This window comes from Capsicum annuum, chromosome 4 (genome assembly GCF_002878395.1).
Source record: "Capsicum annuum cultivar UCD-10X-F1 chromosome 4, UCD10Xv1.1, whole genome shotgun sequence".
Lineage (NCBI taxonomy): Eukaryota > Viridiplantae > Streptophyta > Magnoliopsida > Solanales > Solanaceae > Capsicum > Capsicum annuum.
In genome coordinates, this window is record NC_061114.1 from 185,230,300 (window position 1) to 185,250,203 (window position 19,904).

The following is a 19,904-nucleotide window of genomic DNA, read 5'->3' on the forward strand; positions in this document are numbered from 1 at the left end:
CTATATGATTCTACATTTGTATCATTTTATTTAAATTTGTTTTACCAGTATTATTTAAAGAGAAAATACCCAATTACCCCCTGAACTATACTCAAAAAGGTTATGACACACCTCAGCTTAAAAGGGTCCTATTATCCCTTGAACTAATTAAAAGTGGAATTTTCACCCCCTTAGTGCCTATGTGGCACACACGTATGCTTACATGGACACTTCAGTGTGTTGTGCCACGTAATTGCAATGTATGTGCCACATAGACACTAAGGGGGTGAAAATTCAACTTTTAATTAGTTCAGGAGGGTAATAGGACCCCCTTTAAGTTGAGGTGTGTCATATCCTTTTTGGGTATAGTTCAGGGGATAATTGGGTATTATCTCTTATTTAAATAAATTAACTCTCTAATGTCATATTTTTTGATACTATTTAGGCATGATATCCATAAGAATAGCTTCTCCACCGGCCTCTTCTTCAACTCATTGTTATCTTTTTTGCAACTTTAATCTCCAAGTCTTTTTCTTCTCGTCCAACAATTTCTTCATGACCATCATACGCTTTTCTAACATGAATAAAGAAATATGATAATTAGTTAAAAGTTTTAACTCTTAAAAAAAGAATAAAATTAAAATTGAGTCACAATTATTTATTGAAAGAAAAAAACATCAGTCTATCTAAACATTAACTCCATAAAGCTAACTCAAACCCGTCCTTTCAATTTTCTAATCTCTAAAGCTAACCTTTAAGATTCAAATCTATAAAAACTTTTTCTCCTCCAAAAAATCTTTATTCTAAAAATAAACAAATATAATAATTAACATTTGAATGATCAACACTAAGACCTTCATTAAGTACTTTGGATATATACCTTGACATTAAAAGAAAACATTTCTTCTACCCCTTAGTGTGTTATCCTTTTTGGAACCTTAGTCTCCAAGCCTTCCTTTTTCCAACAACTTCTTCATGACCATCATACGATCTTCTAACGTGAATAATGAAATATGTTAATTAGTAAGATGTCCTGACTTTTAGGAAAAGAATATAACCAAAACTGAGTCACGATTAAGTATTGAAAGGAAAAACAACAACAGTATACCTAAAAACTAATGTCATAAAGCTAACTCAAATTCATCCTCCCATTTTTCTCATTTTTAAAGTTAACCCTTAAGATTCAAATCTACAAAATCTAATTCAAAAATTTTCTCCTCTAAAAATTCTCTATCAAGCGTACATTCTCCCTTATCCACATTGACATAAAATCTCTAGTCAAGTGTACATGTTTTGTGCATGTGTATAATGTTAATCGATAATTAGGCTATAAAAAATAAATTAATACAAAATTATTCAACATAAAATTAACTTCAAATTACTTTCATTTAAACAATAGTGACATCGTAAAAAAGACGATGAAGTCAAGACATCATAAATTGATGCTTCATACTTAGTTGGTTGTTCTACTTTTGAGTTGACTAACTCATACACTATCATTCCTATTCTACTTCTTTTGCCAGTCACTACCATTCTATGTATAAATAATATTAAGTAAATTTTAGTTATATATTTTTCTGGTAATATCAAACAAAGGCTTCTTTGTAGATTTATAAATTAATACTAAAGAAAGGGTTGTCTATAATTTTTTCTATAAATAGCTTATTTACCATTTTTTTGAATTCAACAAATGAGACAATTTTTAAAACATAATAGTAAATTATGTGCAACACAAAAAAAGTGTTTAACAAGATTTTACATTATAAATGGGACAAAGTAATCATGCACCATATTTTGAAAACTAAGGAATAATTCTAGAGACCTCACTTTAGATTTAATCTCACATCTTCCTTATGGTTAACAATATCACGCTTACCTATCTTATTTTGATCAAAGATAGTGATGAATTTAACAAATGAGCCATATAATGACTAATGAAAACATTAAGGAGATAAAGAATTTACGTGGTTTGGTACGATGATTATATGATTTGAGTTTAAACGAAGTAATAGAAGATTCATGTAAATGACCATATTTATTTGAGACTGAGGTGTCATAGTTATTATTGGTTGATGAATCTAATTTATCTCATTCTCCGATTCCTCTAATTCTATTCGATTCCTCCTGGAATTGTCATAATGATTAATAAAAGCAGCCTAATAGAAAAAGAAATATAAAAGCAGGAAATCACAAGTTATTTGGAGACTCAATAATAAAAGCTATGATTAGTGAACTTACCTTGGAGAGATGACAATATCTTAAAATCAAGATTGAGCTCAACACACTTCACAAGAATCGGTTTGATAACCTCAAGAGCCTCTGGTGACATAGTGATAGTCGCAGAGAAAACTCACACTTGAATTTTTTGGTGAAAAGCTAAAATACATCATAAATTTGAAAAATAATAATTGTCCTTCGAACACAAAAACATCAATGAGATTCAACAAACTTTAAATGTGTTAAGCACGATAAAGATTAAAAATCAAGAAAGTAAAGATTTGGCTTCATAATTTTCTTCGGGGCTAAGTAACTTTGAAGGGCTCATCGGGAAAGCTAACTATGAAGGACATGACAATGCAACCGAAATATAAATCAGCCATGTACAATATAACAGAAAGAAGTATTCAACACAATAATATTGAGAAGCAAAATTAAATCACCCTAATTATTAAGAAGCAAAATTAAATTAATGAATAAAATTTTGTCATTGATATAATAACAGAAAGTATTAACATTAGTGATAATTTGAGCCTAAAATTAGTGATGCAAGAAGCCTAATAATACAAAAGGTACATTTAACATTAATGATAATGGACGAAAAGAAACATTGAGAGAAAAGAGGAGAAGACTAAATTACAGTAAAAGAATGTAGTCATCACGAAGAATCAAGCAAACATATATGTACTTGCATTCTTTTTTTTTTTTCTTTTTCTCAAAACCCTAATGCAGTAGTATCAGTCAAAAGTTTTGAAAGTGATTCGACGTTTTATAATTGAAAACCAACATAAGTAAAACGAATTACTAGATTTTTTTTTTTTTTGCCTATTATTGGGCACCAATCCTACTTTGGTTGGAAAAGAAAATTTTTCCTGATTTTTTGGACATCTAACGCGCAAAAAAAGATGGCATGAAAAAGATTTCCATAAGCTTAATAATTTAGCCATAATAAGAAATCCTTCTCCATTTAATTTTTATTATGTTTATTATTATACATGTTTAATATAATAAAAATAATGATATAATTATTGAAGAAAAAATGTGAAAAGATAGTTTTGTCTATTACAGAGACTTTTAATGAAGGGCAAAAAGTTCAAACAATATTTCTAAGATCCTTCATACTTTTAATATATTTCTATTATACTACTATTATAGTATAGATTAATATATTATAGATAGATATGAAATAAGAAATAATATTAAATATTTAAATAATCAACAAAATAGCTTTTTGTTGTAAGAATTTAAATAGGTAGTTCTCAAGATGCTATTTGGCTTATATTTAAGCTAGAATATCCTCCTTTGTTATATACTAGTTTAACTGCACGTGTCTCGCACGTGTAATATTTGATTATTTAAAATTAAATAATTTTATATATTGCGGAGATTTTTAGTGAAGTGTAAGAAGTTCAACTCACTTTTCAAAGATCCTACAATTTTAATATAATAATGTAAACATAAACATATATTTTAGTTTAAGCACATATATATTTTACCACCAGAAGTTTCAAGTGGTTGATCGATCATCACTTTTGCGTTTGTCATGTAGTACCTCTTTTCCTTGCTGTCAGAGACTAAGAGAGACGCATCAATTTGAACCATATTTATGGTATAATTATTTTTTTCTATATTTAAAATCTTTTCTTGTTTTTAAAGTCAAATTTTTATAATATCATTGATTACATTCTTATTACGTACTTAAAACTTATAAAACTTGATACTTCTTAAATTTTTCTTATTCTAACACTTTTATATTTATTTCTAGATTTTTCAAATCTTCTCAAAATCAAATTTAATTGATTTAAAATTCTTAAACTAATGGAAAAAGTATTAGTTGTCATTAATTCTAATGACTTCTAATAAGAAATTTTTTTGCCCTAAATATATTTAATTAATTTTCAATACTTAAATATTAGAAAAAATCACTAATTCTGATGACTTTTAATAAGAAAATATTTTACGATAAATATATTTAATTAGTTTTCAACTCTTAAATATTAGAAAAAAAAATAGTGAAAAGATGATTTTGTTTAAAGCAAAGACTTTTAATAAAGGGCAAAAAGTTCAAACAACATTTTTAAAGTTCTTCTCACTTTTAATCTATTATATATTATATATTATTTATTATATATAGAATAGATTATAGATATACATTATAGATAGATCTAGCTATAAAATAAGAAATAATATTAAATATTTAAATAATCAACAAAATAGCAAATTCAAATAGGTAGTTCTCAAGATGTCACTTGACTTATATTTAGACTAGACTATCCTCCTTTATTATATATACTAGTTTAGTTGCACGTGCCTCGCACCTCGCACGTGTAACTTTTAATTATTTAAAATTAGACGATTTTATCTATTACGAAGATTTTTAATGAAGTGCAAAAAGTTCAAAACGTATATTTTATTGTAAGCACATATATATATTACCATAAAAAATTTCAAGTGGTTAGTGGATTTAATATATTGTCGATGTAGATGTAGTTTATAGACTTTTTAAATCTTCTTAAAATCAAATTTAGTTGATTTAAAATTCTTAAACTAATTAAAAAATATTAGTTGTCATATGATGACTTCTAATAAGGAATGATTTTACCATAATTATATTTAATTAATGTTTAACTACTTTAAATATTAGGAAAAAATATTAAAAAGACGATTTTGTTTAAAACAAAGACTTTTAATGAAGGCAAAAAGTTCAAATGATATTTCTAAGGTCTTTCATACTTTTAATACGTGTAACGTTTTATTATTTAAAATTAAATGATTTTATCTATTGCGGAGATTTTTAATGAAGCGTAAAAGTTTAAATCACTTTTTCAAAGATTCTTCACACTTTAATATAACAGTGTAAATATAACACATATATTAGTGTAAGTATATATATATGTTACCACCAGAAGTTTCAAGAGCTTATGGATCATCACTTTTATATTTGTTATGCGCATCAATTTGAACCATATTTGTGGTACCGTTATTCTTTTTCTATATTTAAAATCGTTCTTGTTTTTGAAGTCAAATCTTTATAAAATCATTGATTACATTCTTATTAAGTACTTAAACTTTTTAAAAATTTGATAATTCTGAAATTTTTCGTATTGTAATGCTTTTATATTTATTTCTAGATTTTTAAAATCTTAATTGATTTAGAATTCTGATATTAATGAAAAAAGTATTAGTTGTCATTAATTCTAATGACTTCTAATAAGAAAAAATTAAACCATAAATATATTTAATTAATTTTCAACTCTTAAATGTTAGAAAAAATAAAGGAAAGCCGGGAGAAAGGAAAAAAAAAAAAAGAGGTACAACATCACTTTTTCCTAACTTCGTTATCATATCTTTATGAAAAAAGAGTATAAATATTCTTTATTAGTTCTCCAAGTGAAAGATTTGAAGTTCTAACCGATTAATTAGTGAAGTTAATTTATATTTTTGTAATGACTTTCCATTGCTTAACTGTTTTTTAACTTTCTAAAATAAAAATACTTGTGTAATATATGTGTAAGTGAAATCATATTTTATTTTGTTAAAATTATGTGATGGCCAAAATTTATTGCTCAATCAATCTAATTTTGTACATATTTATAACAAAATTTGAAATATAAGTTATTTCTTTGTATATAAAACATATGTATATAAGTATCGAATTGTAAGAATATCTTCTGTAAGTTTGCCTTGATGTAACCTCCTTTTCTCCCTTTAACCTTTTTCTATTATTATTCTTTTCCCTTTTTTTATACTTCCATACACAATTTTTTCTTTTTGAAAAACATAAAGTTGGATTTTTTTTTTCTTTTAGCTTTAATTGCTTAATAGTAAAGACAATTCACAAAAATGATATTCTCAAGTTTCAACATAAAACTTAAGAGAATATATCAAAGAAAAAATTTATAAGAATAAGAAGTATTGATACTATTACACAATAATTATTCAATTCAAATAGAAAACATGAATAGACAATATAATAGAAACAAATCAATTTATTTTTTTAAAGAAGATTCAGAATCAAAAAAGAACCAACAAAATATTGCAAATTAATTAAAATTTCATTAGATGCTTAAATTTAACAATTTTTTTTAAATTCTAAAATGTATTTGAAGCCAACTACTCCCTTCTTTTAAATTTTCATCTTTACCATTTACTTTTAACTGCTACACATACTGTAAATATGTAATGTTAGGCTGATGATTGTGCAACAATCAAGATACATTCTTTATGAACTTCAATTTCCCGTCAAGTATTGCTATTAAGAAGTTAGTCAGTGCATATACTTTTGAATCATTAAGTTTTGAAACAACATTTAAAATTATATTATGCCAATATCTAAACAAATTTAATTGTATTCTAGAATAGATATAGCTGAAAGATAACATGCATGCCTTGTAAAAGAAATTAAAATGGATTCACTAAAAACAAATTTAGTAAATATTTGAAAGTGGATTTAATTATCTCAGAAGAAATGCATTCAACGTTATTGCACGATAAGTGAGCTTGGGACCAAAACCTCATAATAGTGTCATTTTTTTTTGAAATTTTCAACTCTTTCGGATGAAACTTTAGAAAACCAATAATACTCGGAACTCTATTCAATACATGAGTTCCATAAACCAAACTGACAACCTCACAAGCTTATGACTAACTAAAGTGTGCGTGCATAATTGCAAATTTAAAACTTAGATTATGAAATTGTATTTATGAACACAGATATTGAAATATTCTCTCTACCTTTTTGAGGAAGTGACAAGGTTAGTGTATGTTCTACCCTTTTCAGACTTCACTTGTGCGATTTTACTGGGTATATTGTTGCTGCATTGTACGTAGATATTATCTGTGGAGGTTAAGAAATATACAACTAACCTTTTGGTATATTTCAATTAGTTGCAGGGTTTCATGAAGTGCACAAAATACCTGTGTTTGCCAATGCTGCCTCCATGTAGTGTTGAGTGCTCTTTTGTACTTTCAATAATGCTACAAATTGCTGCATTGTTGACAAAACATAAACACAAAAATATTAGTACTCGCCATGAAGAACAAAATAAATACTAAACATCAAAGTTGCTAGTAAGTCAAAAATGCAAACCTTGATCCTTCTAATAAGAACTTTGCAGATCGTATAATCTAGTATTCATGCTTATGCACGATTAGGTGAGATGAGCAAATAAAAGTATAACAAATCACATGATAGACAAACATTAGTCATAGAGTTTAATAACAAATCATATGATAGACAAACATTACTCATAGCGTTATGAGTTCGCTTGCTTTGAAGGTGTTGAGGTAAGAGTCAATTCTACGCTCATTCTAATTCTTTTTATAAATGTGATTTTTATTTAGAGGTTGTATTTCATTGGAACTCAATTTTAACTTTTTTTACTTTCCTTCCTTAATTATTTATTTCAGGAAAGAAAAATATTTACCCTAATTGTTTATAAAATTTGCTATTAATTAGGTTAGCCTTCAGCTTCCAAGATGAAGCGCAGTATATTACGTTGTTTTTCCCAATTTAATTAAAATTCCTTATTTATTACGTTCTTTCCATATATTTTAAGAGTAAATATTATAAATATAATTAAATAATATTTTTAAAAAATAGTGAAAAATGATTTTGCATTGGACTCTTTTTCCAAGTACACAAGGAAAAAAATTACTAATAATAATTCTCCATATATTTTTTTTTACCATATATTTCAAGACTCTTTTATTTTAAATATTATAAATTTAATGATTTAATAATTGGAGTAAAATAGTGAAAAAATGATTTTGTCTATAGTAGAGTCTTTTAATGAAGGGTAAAAAGTTCGAATCACATTTCTAAGAGGTTTCACACTTTTAATATATTATATATATTGAGAGAGAAGGAGAGAGACAGAGAAATTAGATATAAAATCACATTATTCACTTTTTTAAAACTAATTAATCAGTGTTTTGACAATTTATCCATAGATTCATCTCCAATGGACTTTATCATTCTCAACAATTAATATTTTTCTTTTTTACAAATTTGGTCTTTAAGTTTTAATCGTTCTTTTCTTTCCCTTTTCTCTTATTTCCTTGAGAAGGTGTTGGAAGATAAGAGTAAAACTCATTAAATAATTAGAGAGTGATTGAATTGGTGAATGTTGCCGAACAAAAACAATGAGTACACGTAAAATAAAAGTACATGTAAAATAAAAATAAAAAGTAAAACTAAAGAGAAACCATCGGTAACTGTATAAGAAAAAAATTCTTTTGATTTAGCCATTTTCCTCTCTTTATTTGAGTAAACTGATTTTCTGCACAAAAATATTCAGTTTGTCGAAGTAGCAAGACCCTCAAATTGAGAATCAAAGTTTAAAAAAATTAAATCTCAAATCGAATTAAAGAAACAAAATCAAAGAACTGATCAGTTTGATTCGGTCCGAATTTTGACATTTTTGTTATTTATGCCTGCTAACTGGGATCAAATACTCCTACTAACCCATTAAAATTATGCGATCAATTAAACAAGTTTCACAATTAATGTGAAATTTAGTACAGAATTATTTTGTGTTATGGGGATAACAAAACGACATGAATGTATCCTCAAAACGACATTTAGAAAAAAAAATAAAAAAAATCTTGCCTCCTCTTTCCAATTTAGGCAAGGGAACCCATCACCCTCGCTTCTCCTCTCTATATCCCCTTGCTAATTCTGGAACTGCACCCTTTTGTTTTTCTCCCCAATTCCCCAAAAAAACCCTTTTCACAAACACCAAATTACCCGAAACCCTAGGCATTCATTTGCATTACACAACACAATCATCATTTGAGGCTTTGATCGAAGCAGAAGAATTTTGCCATTTTGCCCCCGCCGCCGGAAAAATGGCGTCAATGAAGCTGATGTCATCATCGGCGTCGCGGAATTCCGATCGAAGGAAATCGTCTGCTGCGTCGTCGTCTTCGTCGTCGACAATTCCGAATGATATGCAGAATCAGCAGTACTCGAATAACGGGAGTAACAACAGTAGTAATTTGGAGGCGACTTCGATGACGGTTGATGGAATTTTCCCTAATGCGTATGTAGAGAGTCAGGGGATTACGTTACTCGATGCTGCCGGAGCGATAACTGCGATCAGTGATTCCGAGACAGTGCCAGTGACGGCTCCGGTTAGGAGGACGGTGGATGATGTGTGGAGGGAGATTGTGGAAGGGAAGAGGGAACAGCGAAGGGCAGCAATTGCGGGCTGTAAGGAAGAGGCAGTGGATGAAATCATGACGCTGGAGGATTTTTTAGTGAAAGCCGGAGCGGTTGAGGAGGAGTCAGTGGCTATGCAGGGACCAGTGCAAGGTGAGGTGAAGGTTGAACTAGGAACTGAGAGGTTGAGCGGTGGTATTTTCGCGTATGATGCTCCATACATGGCAACACCGCAGCAGAGTGTGCAAGGATTTGGTAATGGAATGGAGGTGATAGGAGGCGGGAGAGGGAAGAGGAAGGCGATTTTGGAACCTTTAGATAAGGCGGCTCTGCAGAGGCAACGGAGGATGATTAAGAATAGAGAGTCAGCCGCCCGGTCTAGAGAGCGGAAACAGGTAAATGTATTCTTTGCTGGTTGTAGTGATCACTATTAGTCTTTTTGATTGTGTGAGCTGAATTTAGATTTTTATTTATTGGTATAGGCTTATCAAGTGGAACTTGAGTCAATAGCAATTAGATTAGAGGAGGAGAATGAACAGCTGTTGAAAGAGAAGGTAATGTAGTTTAAAATTTTCGGTCAGTGATACATTTGCATTAAATTAAGATGACAATTGAGTTATTTGTATAAAATGTAGTATATGGCATACTACCTGTTTCCATTGCTTGTACCAGGACTTTGATTTGATTCAGAGAATGAAGACTCAATGATAATTCAATTGGTTAGGTATATCATATATCAGCTTCTTAGTTAGCAAATAAGAGATTGTCTTTTGTCTGCTGTCACGTCTGTTACCATTTTAAAGACGACACACCAGTAGTCTAATTCTCTGCAGCTGCAAGTTCCAATTTTTACTATTAACTTCCAAATTTGTATGCGTTGTCTCCATAAGCTCACTGAATGACTTTCTTTTAGATCTAATAAATGTGCATTAACAATGAAATAGGGGAACAAGGAGAATAGTTGAAGAGGGTGAAGTCTTCGTTATGTGAACTTGATGAAAATCAATCTTCATGACTTTTGGTAAAAAAGGATGAGCACTTTATTATGAACACATTCCTTAGTAGAAGAAACTTGAGAGTCAGATTCTCCAGTAGTGCTGCAGGTGCAGGATGCTACTTCTAAGAGGCAGATTGTAGTGATATATTGTTTCATTTATTCCGAAGATTTTAGTTCAATGTATTAACTTGCTGATGGAGTATATCCCAACATCTTGATTTGCATGTGTATTAATCATTTACAAGTACTTGTCGTGGCAAATTGTTGGATCCAGTCCTCCAAGGGAATTGAGTATTATTATTTTCAAAAAAGATAAAAATAAATCATAATCTTTGTCTTGTGTTCACGATGGCTGTATGTCATAGTAAAAACACACTTTTATTTTAGGATCTTCAAAATAAACATGCAAGTCGTATGAAATGGTGGCAAAGGTAATGTCATAGTTAGTAACGAGGGTCGTTCATGGATTAGTTATGCAGAGGGACTACATTACAAGGATTGTAATGCAACAATCAATAGGTAGAGATTGTTATGGGTTGAATAATCCAGGGATTTTCCTCCATTAAGTAATAATACCATTGTACTGGGATTGTCTAATTTAAGACATTTTTGTCTTTAGATACTTCTTATCTAGAAGTTGGTACAAACTCTTGTTCTACATTCTACTCACATATATAAGTTATGGCAATATTAGTTATACAATATTTAATGCTGGAAACCAATTTATGCTATGCACGGTTTACCATAAATCAAATGTTGTATTATACTATACTTTCTTTGGATGGTTGTTACATATGTTTCATAATGTATCATATTGTATTGTATTGTATTGTATTGTATTGTGTTGTGTTGTGTTGTACTGTATTGTTCTAATGAAACGACGTTTGGATAGATTTTATCATTTTCCGTCGCTACATAATGTCACACATCAACAATTTGAAGGATGAACCTACAAGAGAAGTAGGGGATGGGGTAGGGCTACTATAAAAGGGTAGGGTAAATGATAAAGTAGGATTATTAAATACTAAGTAAAGACAAAATGAAAAAAAAAAAGGTAACGACGTGATAACACCAAATCGGTCGTTACACAAAATGAGACTTTTCATCGTTAGCTAATGATGAATTTAACGACACAATAGAATAAAATTTAAGTAACAATTAAGACAAGCATTGTATTTCAGCTAACAACACAATACCAACCATCCAAACAAGCTTAGTTATTCAGAGATTACCTTAGTAATGCAAACTTTTATGTTGCAAATGAAATATTGTACTATAAATCATATTTAATTCTATGCGGGAATTATTTTTCCTTTTGCAGCCCACTGAAAAATCCCTTACTTGATTACAAGTGTTTCCATTGGCATAGCAAAGGACCAGTATATGCAAATGGAATAATAGTTTTGACTGTAAAAATACTTCGGGAAATCTTGATGTATTGGTGATCTTGAAGTGGAAGTTCAATGATGCTCTTCTTTTCTTCTTGGACTGTCTAAAAAACTATTTGCTTATTATTTTTTCGGATAGCTAGCCTTCTGTAAAATGGTAGGCGCATCAATACCTCCTATTCTGTTGCTAATAGCTGAAAGCACATAATATCATACTGTTTGTCATATGGTGAGCTGTCTCATGGAAATCAAAGTTGCTATATTTAGATTTTTTTTCTCTAAATCATCATTTGACTAGATAGACGTAATGAGTGATTTCCTTGTTAACAAGGGCAGGTTTACCTTTGGTCAAGCAGTGTCACGTGACATTGCTTCATCGGATTTTTTTTTTTTAATATGTACATATAATTAAAAGCCAAAACCCTTCTCAAAAAAATTTAAAATCCAAAACAAAAATAGAGGATAAATTGAGTAAAATGACACCGCTTGACACAAAGAGCTACGCAGCTCATTTGGTCAAGCGCCTTAGTTTTCAAGAAAAGGTATCACGAGTTCTAATCTCGGTGGCCTCATTTAGTGTTTTAAAGTTTTTGCGCTTCAATCTACAAAGCAATGCACGTCCAGGTTCGAACATCTGACCTCTTGGTAGTTAACAAAATGTTGAACCAATTACTCTAGAGTCGTATCAGGAAACTGTAAACGTATTTGACAGATTGAGGAGGATGTTGTTTCTTCCCTGATTTGTTGTTGTCCAATGTTTGTTCTCTTTTCTTCTTTCCTTTCATCTTCTTTTCTCGCCAATGATATTGATTAAGAACGATTTGTGGAATTGAATGAATAATGAATTATTTAGGAATTATTTAGTTATTGTTTGGTGCCCTATATAAAAGTGTTTGGTGTTATTTTTGATGAGGTTATTAATCAAGCATACATTTAGAAACAAAACGAAAACTCATCGAGAAGAGTTGGTAGAAATGTATATTTTGTTCCTTTTTATGTATATTTTGTTCCTTTTTAATATGGTGTGACATTATTTAATTTATTTGTTTTCATTTTAAAATGTGACACCACTTACGACAATTACTGATGCATTAAGGTAGAATTGCTTCTTCTTGGTCCTTGACTAGGCATTTTGATTAGTAGTAAACAAGGAGTGGAGGGGTGGGGGTGGGGGAGTGGGGTGCTAGTTGATGATGATAGGAACTTATCTTTAGCTAGAAAAGGTTGCCTGTAGTTGATAATCAAGTTGAGCAGTGATCTATCATTCTGTAAGCAGTTAATAGTTCCAATATATGTTCGTCTGCATTTTTATATGTAATTGTTTTGTTGATTTGATTCTGAGTAACACAATAACTTCTCTTTAATTTTCAGGAAGAGCGAACCAGAGCACACTATAAGCAGGTACTTTTTGTTGCTATTCTATTCCCTCTATGTTGCGGTTGAATGGTTCACCGTTTTACTTATGTCAAGCACTTATGATTATAGCATTTTTGCAAAGATTCATCCACCTTTTCTAAGGACCCCTTTCTTTCTAGCCATATATCGCGTAATTCACATCAAACTGAAAAATGCCAGCCAAAGTATCTGAATGGTTAAAGAACTGCTGGGTTGATACTTGATATAATGTGGAGTCAAGCTCAATGGAAAGAGTACTCACTATGCGTATGTGGTAGATGAAACAAGGCATAGTGGATGGATTGGGGTTGACGTTCAGTTCTTCGGTTATTTATTAGTGCGTATTGAATACTGAACCGAAGTTCATTTTCTTCCTAATTTGGTTCTTCCGTATGGGATTGATTATGGGCTATTAATGAATGCAAAAATAGCTGGTACTGGCAAGTTAAATTGAAAGGTGTGACTGATCCAAAAGCTGCAATGGAGACATTGTAGCTAAAGATTATGTCCCACGTACAAATTCATCAATTTATGCATTATTTTACTATTACAAATTGGAGAAGGCACGCGTAGTTCGAAGATTGTGGCACCACAACTTGGGTGAACTTCTCGTACCATAAGCTAAACAAACTACTCACTGTCATGCGTTTCTTAATCTTTCCATGTACATCCTAATAAATACAAGAGAGATAATAAAGATTGCACAATCAACTTATGATAAATGGATGAAGGCTTAAACAACAAACAACAACATACCGAATGAAATCTCATAAGTGGGGTATGAGGAGGGTAGAGTGTACGCAAATCTTACCACTACCTCGTGGAGGTAGAGAAGAAGATTTCGATAGACCCTCGGCTCAAGTGCAACAAATCCAAGTAAAAGAAGAAAAAACAGTGAAGAAAGCATAGCAATTAATAAGTTAAGCAATACTACGAAATACGACTATTACTATGAGAGACAAACAGCCCAAACCTTTGAAAAACAGAACAATACTACACTATCTACTAACCGTCTACCCTAATACGCGACCTCCAAACCTTCCTATCTAAAGTCATTTCCTCGGTAATATGAACCTGCGGCATGTCCTGTCTAATCACCTCTCCCTAATACTTGTCGGCCTGCCTCTACCTCTCCGCATGCCTCCTATATCCAACCTCTTGCACCTTCTTATTGGGGCGTTTGCACATCTCCTCATCTGCCTAAACTATCTCAGTCTCGCTTCCCTCATCTTGTCCGCCATGGAGGCCACTCCCACCGTGTTCGAGATATCCTCATTCCTAATCTTATTGTTCCTAGTATGCCTGCACATCCATCTTAGATCCTTAGTTCCAGAACTTGCACCTTTTTAACATGAGAGTTCTTGACAGACCAATACTCCACCTTATACAACAAGGACATCGATTCACTACTATGTAGGACTTAACTTTAAGTTTAGGTGTTACCTTTTTATCGCACCAGACTCCGGAGGCAAGTCTCCGCTTTATCCATGCTGCACTAATGCGATGTGTGACATCATCATCGATGTTCTACTTCCCTGGATTACAGGCCCAAGATACTGGAAACTCTCTTTTGGGGATAGTATGTGTTAAGCCTCACTTACATGGCTGCCTCATGCATCACATCACTGAATATGCACTTCAAATATTTTGTTTTACTCCTGTTTAACATGAATCCTTTAGAAGCCGGTGTTTGTCTCCACACTTCCAACTTAGCATTAACTCCATTGCGTGTCTCATTAGTCAGTACTATGTCATCCACAAATAAAATAAACCATGCCACCTCATCCCGAATATACCTTGTCAACTCATCCATCACCTAGACAAGTAGCAACGGGCTTAGAACTGTTCCTTGATGCAACTCCATCTCAGCTGGGAAGTTCTCCTAGTCTCCTCATTAAGTTATGAACGGGCTAAGAACTAATCCTTGCTGCAATGACAACCCCATCTCAAGCCCATTATTAAGATATTACTAATTACCAAATGGATGACGGCTTCTCAGGTTTAATTTCATCGTATGGAGATGTCGAAAAAGCTAAGTTCTCATTTCCTTTAGTAATGTCTGCTTGATGTTTTGGAATTGCTTCTTTCTTCCAATACTTAATGTTGTATTAACTCTTAAAATGTCTAATTATCTAATCAATCAAGTTAATTAACTCAAGTACTCTTATCTTAATGAATTATTATTATCCAACCTTCTCACCCTTTCTCTCAAATCATGGAGAATCTAAGGAATTGTAATTTGAATAGTTATTTGTTAGAAATAAATCTGTGCTTTTTGATGAGGTGGTCAAGCTGCAAGAAGGTGTACTCTTGGTATGTTACTTTTGAATTAATCTGAAATTATATCTCTCTTTCTAATTGAATGATCAATATTCTCGAGAGAGTTGTTGGACCTGTAAATTAAGATCCCATATTTATTGTGTTGATGATGTACGTGGAAGATCATTAAGATCCCTATTTAATGCTCTAACAACTAAAAGTTCAGAAGAACCGGTACCCTATAACCAAGAACCGAACCGAATACCAAAGTTTTAGAAAAATAGAACCGAAACTGAACCAAAGAACCGAATTGGTTCGGCTGGGTCTGGGTTTTCCGGTATTTATCCCCACCCCTAGTGATGGGCATTCTTCTTGCATGTCCTTAAGACATCCTATGAGGAAATGGACTTCCAAGTGTATTTTTAAGTTAATATATAGCTCCAGTCATGTAAGAGAATAAAAAAGAAGTTACTGTAGGAATAATAAATAATGAATGCCAGTTAAAATTCTCAGTAACCAGCCGGTAGGGGTGTTCATGGATCGGTTTGGGTCGGTTATTAGTCAAAATCATAACTAAACCAACTTAGTCGGTTTTTAAATTTCTAAAACCAAACCAAACCAAACCAAACAAAAAAATAACCGTAGGTTTGATTCTTGTCGGTTTTGTTTGGTTTGGATCGGTTTTTTCGGTTAATAACTTTAGCTAATGATAAAAGTTGAAAATTAAAAAAAATAAATCCAATCTAACATATGAGATGTTAACCGAGTGCTGTATCTCAACCGTGAAACTAAGATGTCAACTGAGTGTTATATTTCGGCAAAGCTATGAACAACACCATATGAACACTTTTAAAAAAATATTTTAAAATTACATTTAACAAAATGATATGATAAACTCCCCAAAAGATGAACACATAAACTTCTTACTAACAAGGTTAAGAAAAAAAGTTAAAATTAATGATTGTCTATAGTCAAATTAATCTCAACTATAAATTCCAATATACAACAAGATATTATTTTCACAATTAGTATCATTTGTCATTCAAAGTGCGAAATTCACTTAGAATCTTATAAGGTACTATTATCTAGATGAAGAAATGACTTAATGTGTTACGATTAAAGTTAAATCATGATTAAAATATGAAGTGTAACAAATATTTATATTGTGTTTATGAATAATACATAAATAATTATAATATATATATATATATATATATCGGTTCGGTTTGGTTATTTTGTCGGTTATTTTAGAGTAAAACCAAACCAAACCAAATTAGTATCGGTTTTTTAAAATTCAAAACCAAACCAAACCAAATCTAACCAAATATCGGTTTTTTTAATCGGTTTGGTTTGGATCGTGGTTCGGTTTGGTTAAAAACCAAACCATGAACACCCCTACCAGCAGGTAAACGTGCCTAAAAGAAAAAAGGAAACAGAAAGGTCGCTGCCAGATTTCTCAATTATATGGTACTGTTTCAACTGGTAATCCACTCACATCAAGATCTTTTTCATGTACCTATATTTCGATCCAATTGGTTCTGGTATGACTTTGATATACTGACTATCCATTATAAGATTATGGTTATCCAAGAACGCAAGTGTATGATCCACCTTCTCTTCCTGCTTGCTCATTCAGCCTTTTAACTGAGAAAAATTATCTGCTGACAATGGTGTTGTTTGCTTTTCTGAAAGATCATTTCAAGTGTCAGGAAAGGTGCTTATAGGCCGAAGATGTTCTGATAATTTGTTTCCCAAAAAATCCTACATATTACATTTTTCTGAAATTCACTAGCTTTTTGGATTGTTTTACATTTTACTAAAATCTACAGTTGTTTTTCGTAACGAGGAAAGTAATAGTTTCTTTATGAAAACATGTTCAGTGCAGACTTGTGATAAGCTGCTATGGCTTTGTAATTTTGACTACTGGTGATTAATGCCAGTGTTTTCAAAGGCGGAGGTGTAAGGCGAGGCGTTTTACCTGATACGGGGCGAGGCGTAAGCCCCACGGATCCTTTAAGTTTTAATATTTTATAAATTAATATTATTAGAAATAAATATTTTTTAAAAGAGATAAATCACCCAAAAAGGTAAAATTATGTCAAAATTATTAAAAAAAATAAGTGGAAGATGCATCTAAAGTTGTTTCAGCAAAAAAATAACCGAAGTCACATAATACAACTAATATATGAAGTCACCTTCTCATATAATAACCTATTATGTCCTAAAAATACAAGTTTGTATAAAAAATAGTACATAATTAATAAACCTCTACCTTCTCGTTAGTCAATCAGTATATTGACGCTCCCATTTACCATATATTGTATTTTAAAAGAGAGCGAAAAAAGTAAATAACTTGAAAACTAGTCAATGTATGGCTTGCAAAAGACTAAAAGAAAAGAAAGGAACTAGGAAGATGAAAGTGTGTATCCAACATCTTCCTAAGTTGCGGTACCGACACTGATTAATACACGGTTAGTTACCAAAAAAAACATGTTCAGTGACTTGTGAATTGTGATGATAGACTCTTTCCACTTTTTTAGGTGTGCAATATAGTTATGGCTGCCTTACATTCTCCTAGTTTTCAAAGCCCAGTAGTAAATAAAGAAGTTATAAACTTATAATCCATGTTATTCACGCAATTCCGTCAGTTTGACCCCCCTTTGGAACCACATTATTCCATCATCCGGTCCACTTGAGGGAATATATATATAGCCACGAGCCATAAGTTCTTTCCTTTTCATTTTTTGGAATTAGAAGTCTAAATTCCGATGTTTGCTAATTATTTCAAATACAAAAAGAATAGAACGAGAAGAACTAGAAACTGGCTAGTGAATGGTCATGCTAGATGTATGACGAACAGAGTGATAGTTCCATAGTGGAAGCGAATCTTGGTTTTCTTCTAGTTTTCGCGTCATAAGGCGGTTGTACTGTGTGTTTTTGTCCTCATATATTTCACCCCTTAGTTATATATTGGGTTGCAATGAGGAGGAAAGCAACTGCATGGAATGATAGAGCAAGTGTTACCTCTTTTATGGCGGTTGTTTTTCTTTAGCAGTGGATCCATTATGTCACTGCTTCCCGGTTTGAGTATGCATGAGAATTTATGGCTTGTTTAATCAGCTAATTTTTGACATTGTCATTAAGCTTATTAGTGCTTGGGAGAATAACGTTAGCAATATACTTGCATAAACAAATACATTAGCAACATGGCCAACAAAAAGGCAAATTTTCTGTGCTCTGGAACTACTAGCTGTGTAGTGGTAGCACATTTAACATTTCTTGACGTCGTTTTTTCTGCAGTTAATAGAGAAAGTGATTCCAATTGTGGAGAAGCGAAAACCGCCTCGTGTCTTGCGAAGGGTTTGCTCCATGCAGTGGTAATCTATCATTATGCAACACGGCATAATTCAAAATTAATGCCTTCTGATAAAGATATAAAAGTAAAGGAGCCTAACCATGCTGGAGTAAGTGATATAACACCAGGTTGGATAATTTAGCAGATGGTGATTCTTCTGAATGGTAGTGCTTCCTTTGTAAAGAGCAGTATCGTATAGTATGGTGGCCTGGAAAATCTATAACTGGATCTAATATTTATGTACTGGGGAGGGAGTTCATCAAAAGTTAGAACAATTATTAGTTGGTTGTAGTTGTAGGGCAGTTTAGAATGCAAATGCCTCACTTGTTAGATTGGGTGCAAGCAAGCATGGGAATGAGTTTCTAATATTTTGTACTTTTTTTTTGTCAATGGCTCGTTATAGCATTTGCACGCTAGGCTGATAAGTGATCATCTCATACTTTTCTCCTGTGCTTGACATAAACGATGAAACCATCGCATGCAAACTTATTCCAGTGTTGGGCTCTTTTCATGAATCCATTGCAATTTGTGAATATGGCTGTACAATACTTGGTGTGGCTTATCTTTTTCTGGGTCAATTAGGTGTGAGAATAAAGGATGGAAACTTTCATGGGTTGACACTGCTCATGATATTCCAAGTATTTTATGTGCTTTCTAGTGGAGTTCTTAGTCGATAATCACTGAGAAATACCTCATATTGCAACAAGTAATTCAGTTATTATGTGATTTGATGATCGTAAACATGGTGTCATGTAAGTTGGGCCTAACAATTTCCAGGAGGACAAGGATATGAGTGATTTATGTTTGTCAAAATTTGGAGCAAAAACTAAAAGGACGAGGAAAAAAAGAGGAGAAAGATGTTTTATGGTCCCTGGTACTTGAGACTGCACTCATGATTGAGCCCTTCAGACCTCTGGATGTCCCAGATTAAAGGAAAAGTAGTTACTTTAGACCCCTCAATCTGTCACTTGTCTAGCCTCGCTGTCATGTTTTTTGGGTTTTCATTCGGTAGCTACATTGAGGTGCGGTTTAATTTGGATTCGGGCTCTGTAAGTTCCAGTAAAGGGGGAGTGCTCCCTAACAAGAATTTTTTCATATTCAGGACTCGAACTTGAGAACTTTGTTAATGGTAGACGGATCATATTCATTCCA

The 19,904-nt window shown here is 31.9% G+C and overlaps 1 protein-coding gene across 3 annotated transcripts; it reads left to right on the forward strand.

The window, feature by feature from the left end:
- The first annotated feature begins 8,661 nt into the window (after nucleotides 1–8,661).
- On the forward strand, nucleotides 8,662–19,285 carry LOC107867653 (G-box-binding factor 4). 3 transcript variants are annotated; one of them, XM_016713993.2, is made up of 5 exons: nucleotides 8,708–9,753; nucleotides 9,841–9,912; nucleotides 10,031–10,082; nucleotides 13,115–13,144; nucleotides 18,698–18,874. In XM_016713993.2, exons 1-3 carry the CDS (start codon nucleotides 8,755–8,757, stop codon nucleotides 10,064–10,066), a joined length of 1,107 nt encoding a protein of 368 aa, XP_016569479.1. In that variant the 5' UTR covers nucleotides 8,708–8,754; the 3' UTR covers nucleotides 10,067–10,082; nucleotides 13,115–13,144; nucleotides 18,698–18,874. The 3 variants fall into 3 exon arrangements, with proteins under 3 accessions (XP_016569478.1, XP_047266367.1, XP_016569479.1); XM_016713992.2 differs by lacking the exon at nucleotides 10,031–10,082 and having other exon boundaries at nucleotides 8,662–9,753; nucleotides 18,698–19,285; XM_047410411.1 differs by lacking the exons at nucleotides 13,115–13,144; nucleotides 18,698–18,874 and adding an exon at nucleotides 10,303–12,688 and having other exon boundaries at nucleotides 8,707–9,753.
- Nucleotides 19,286–19,904: the final 619 nt, after the last annotated feature.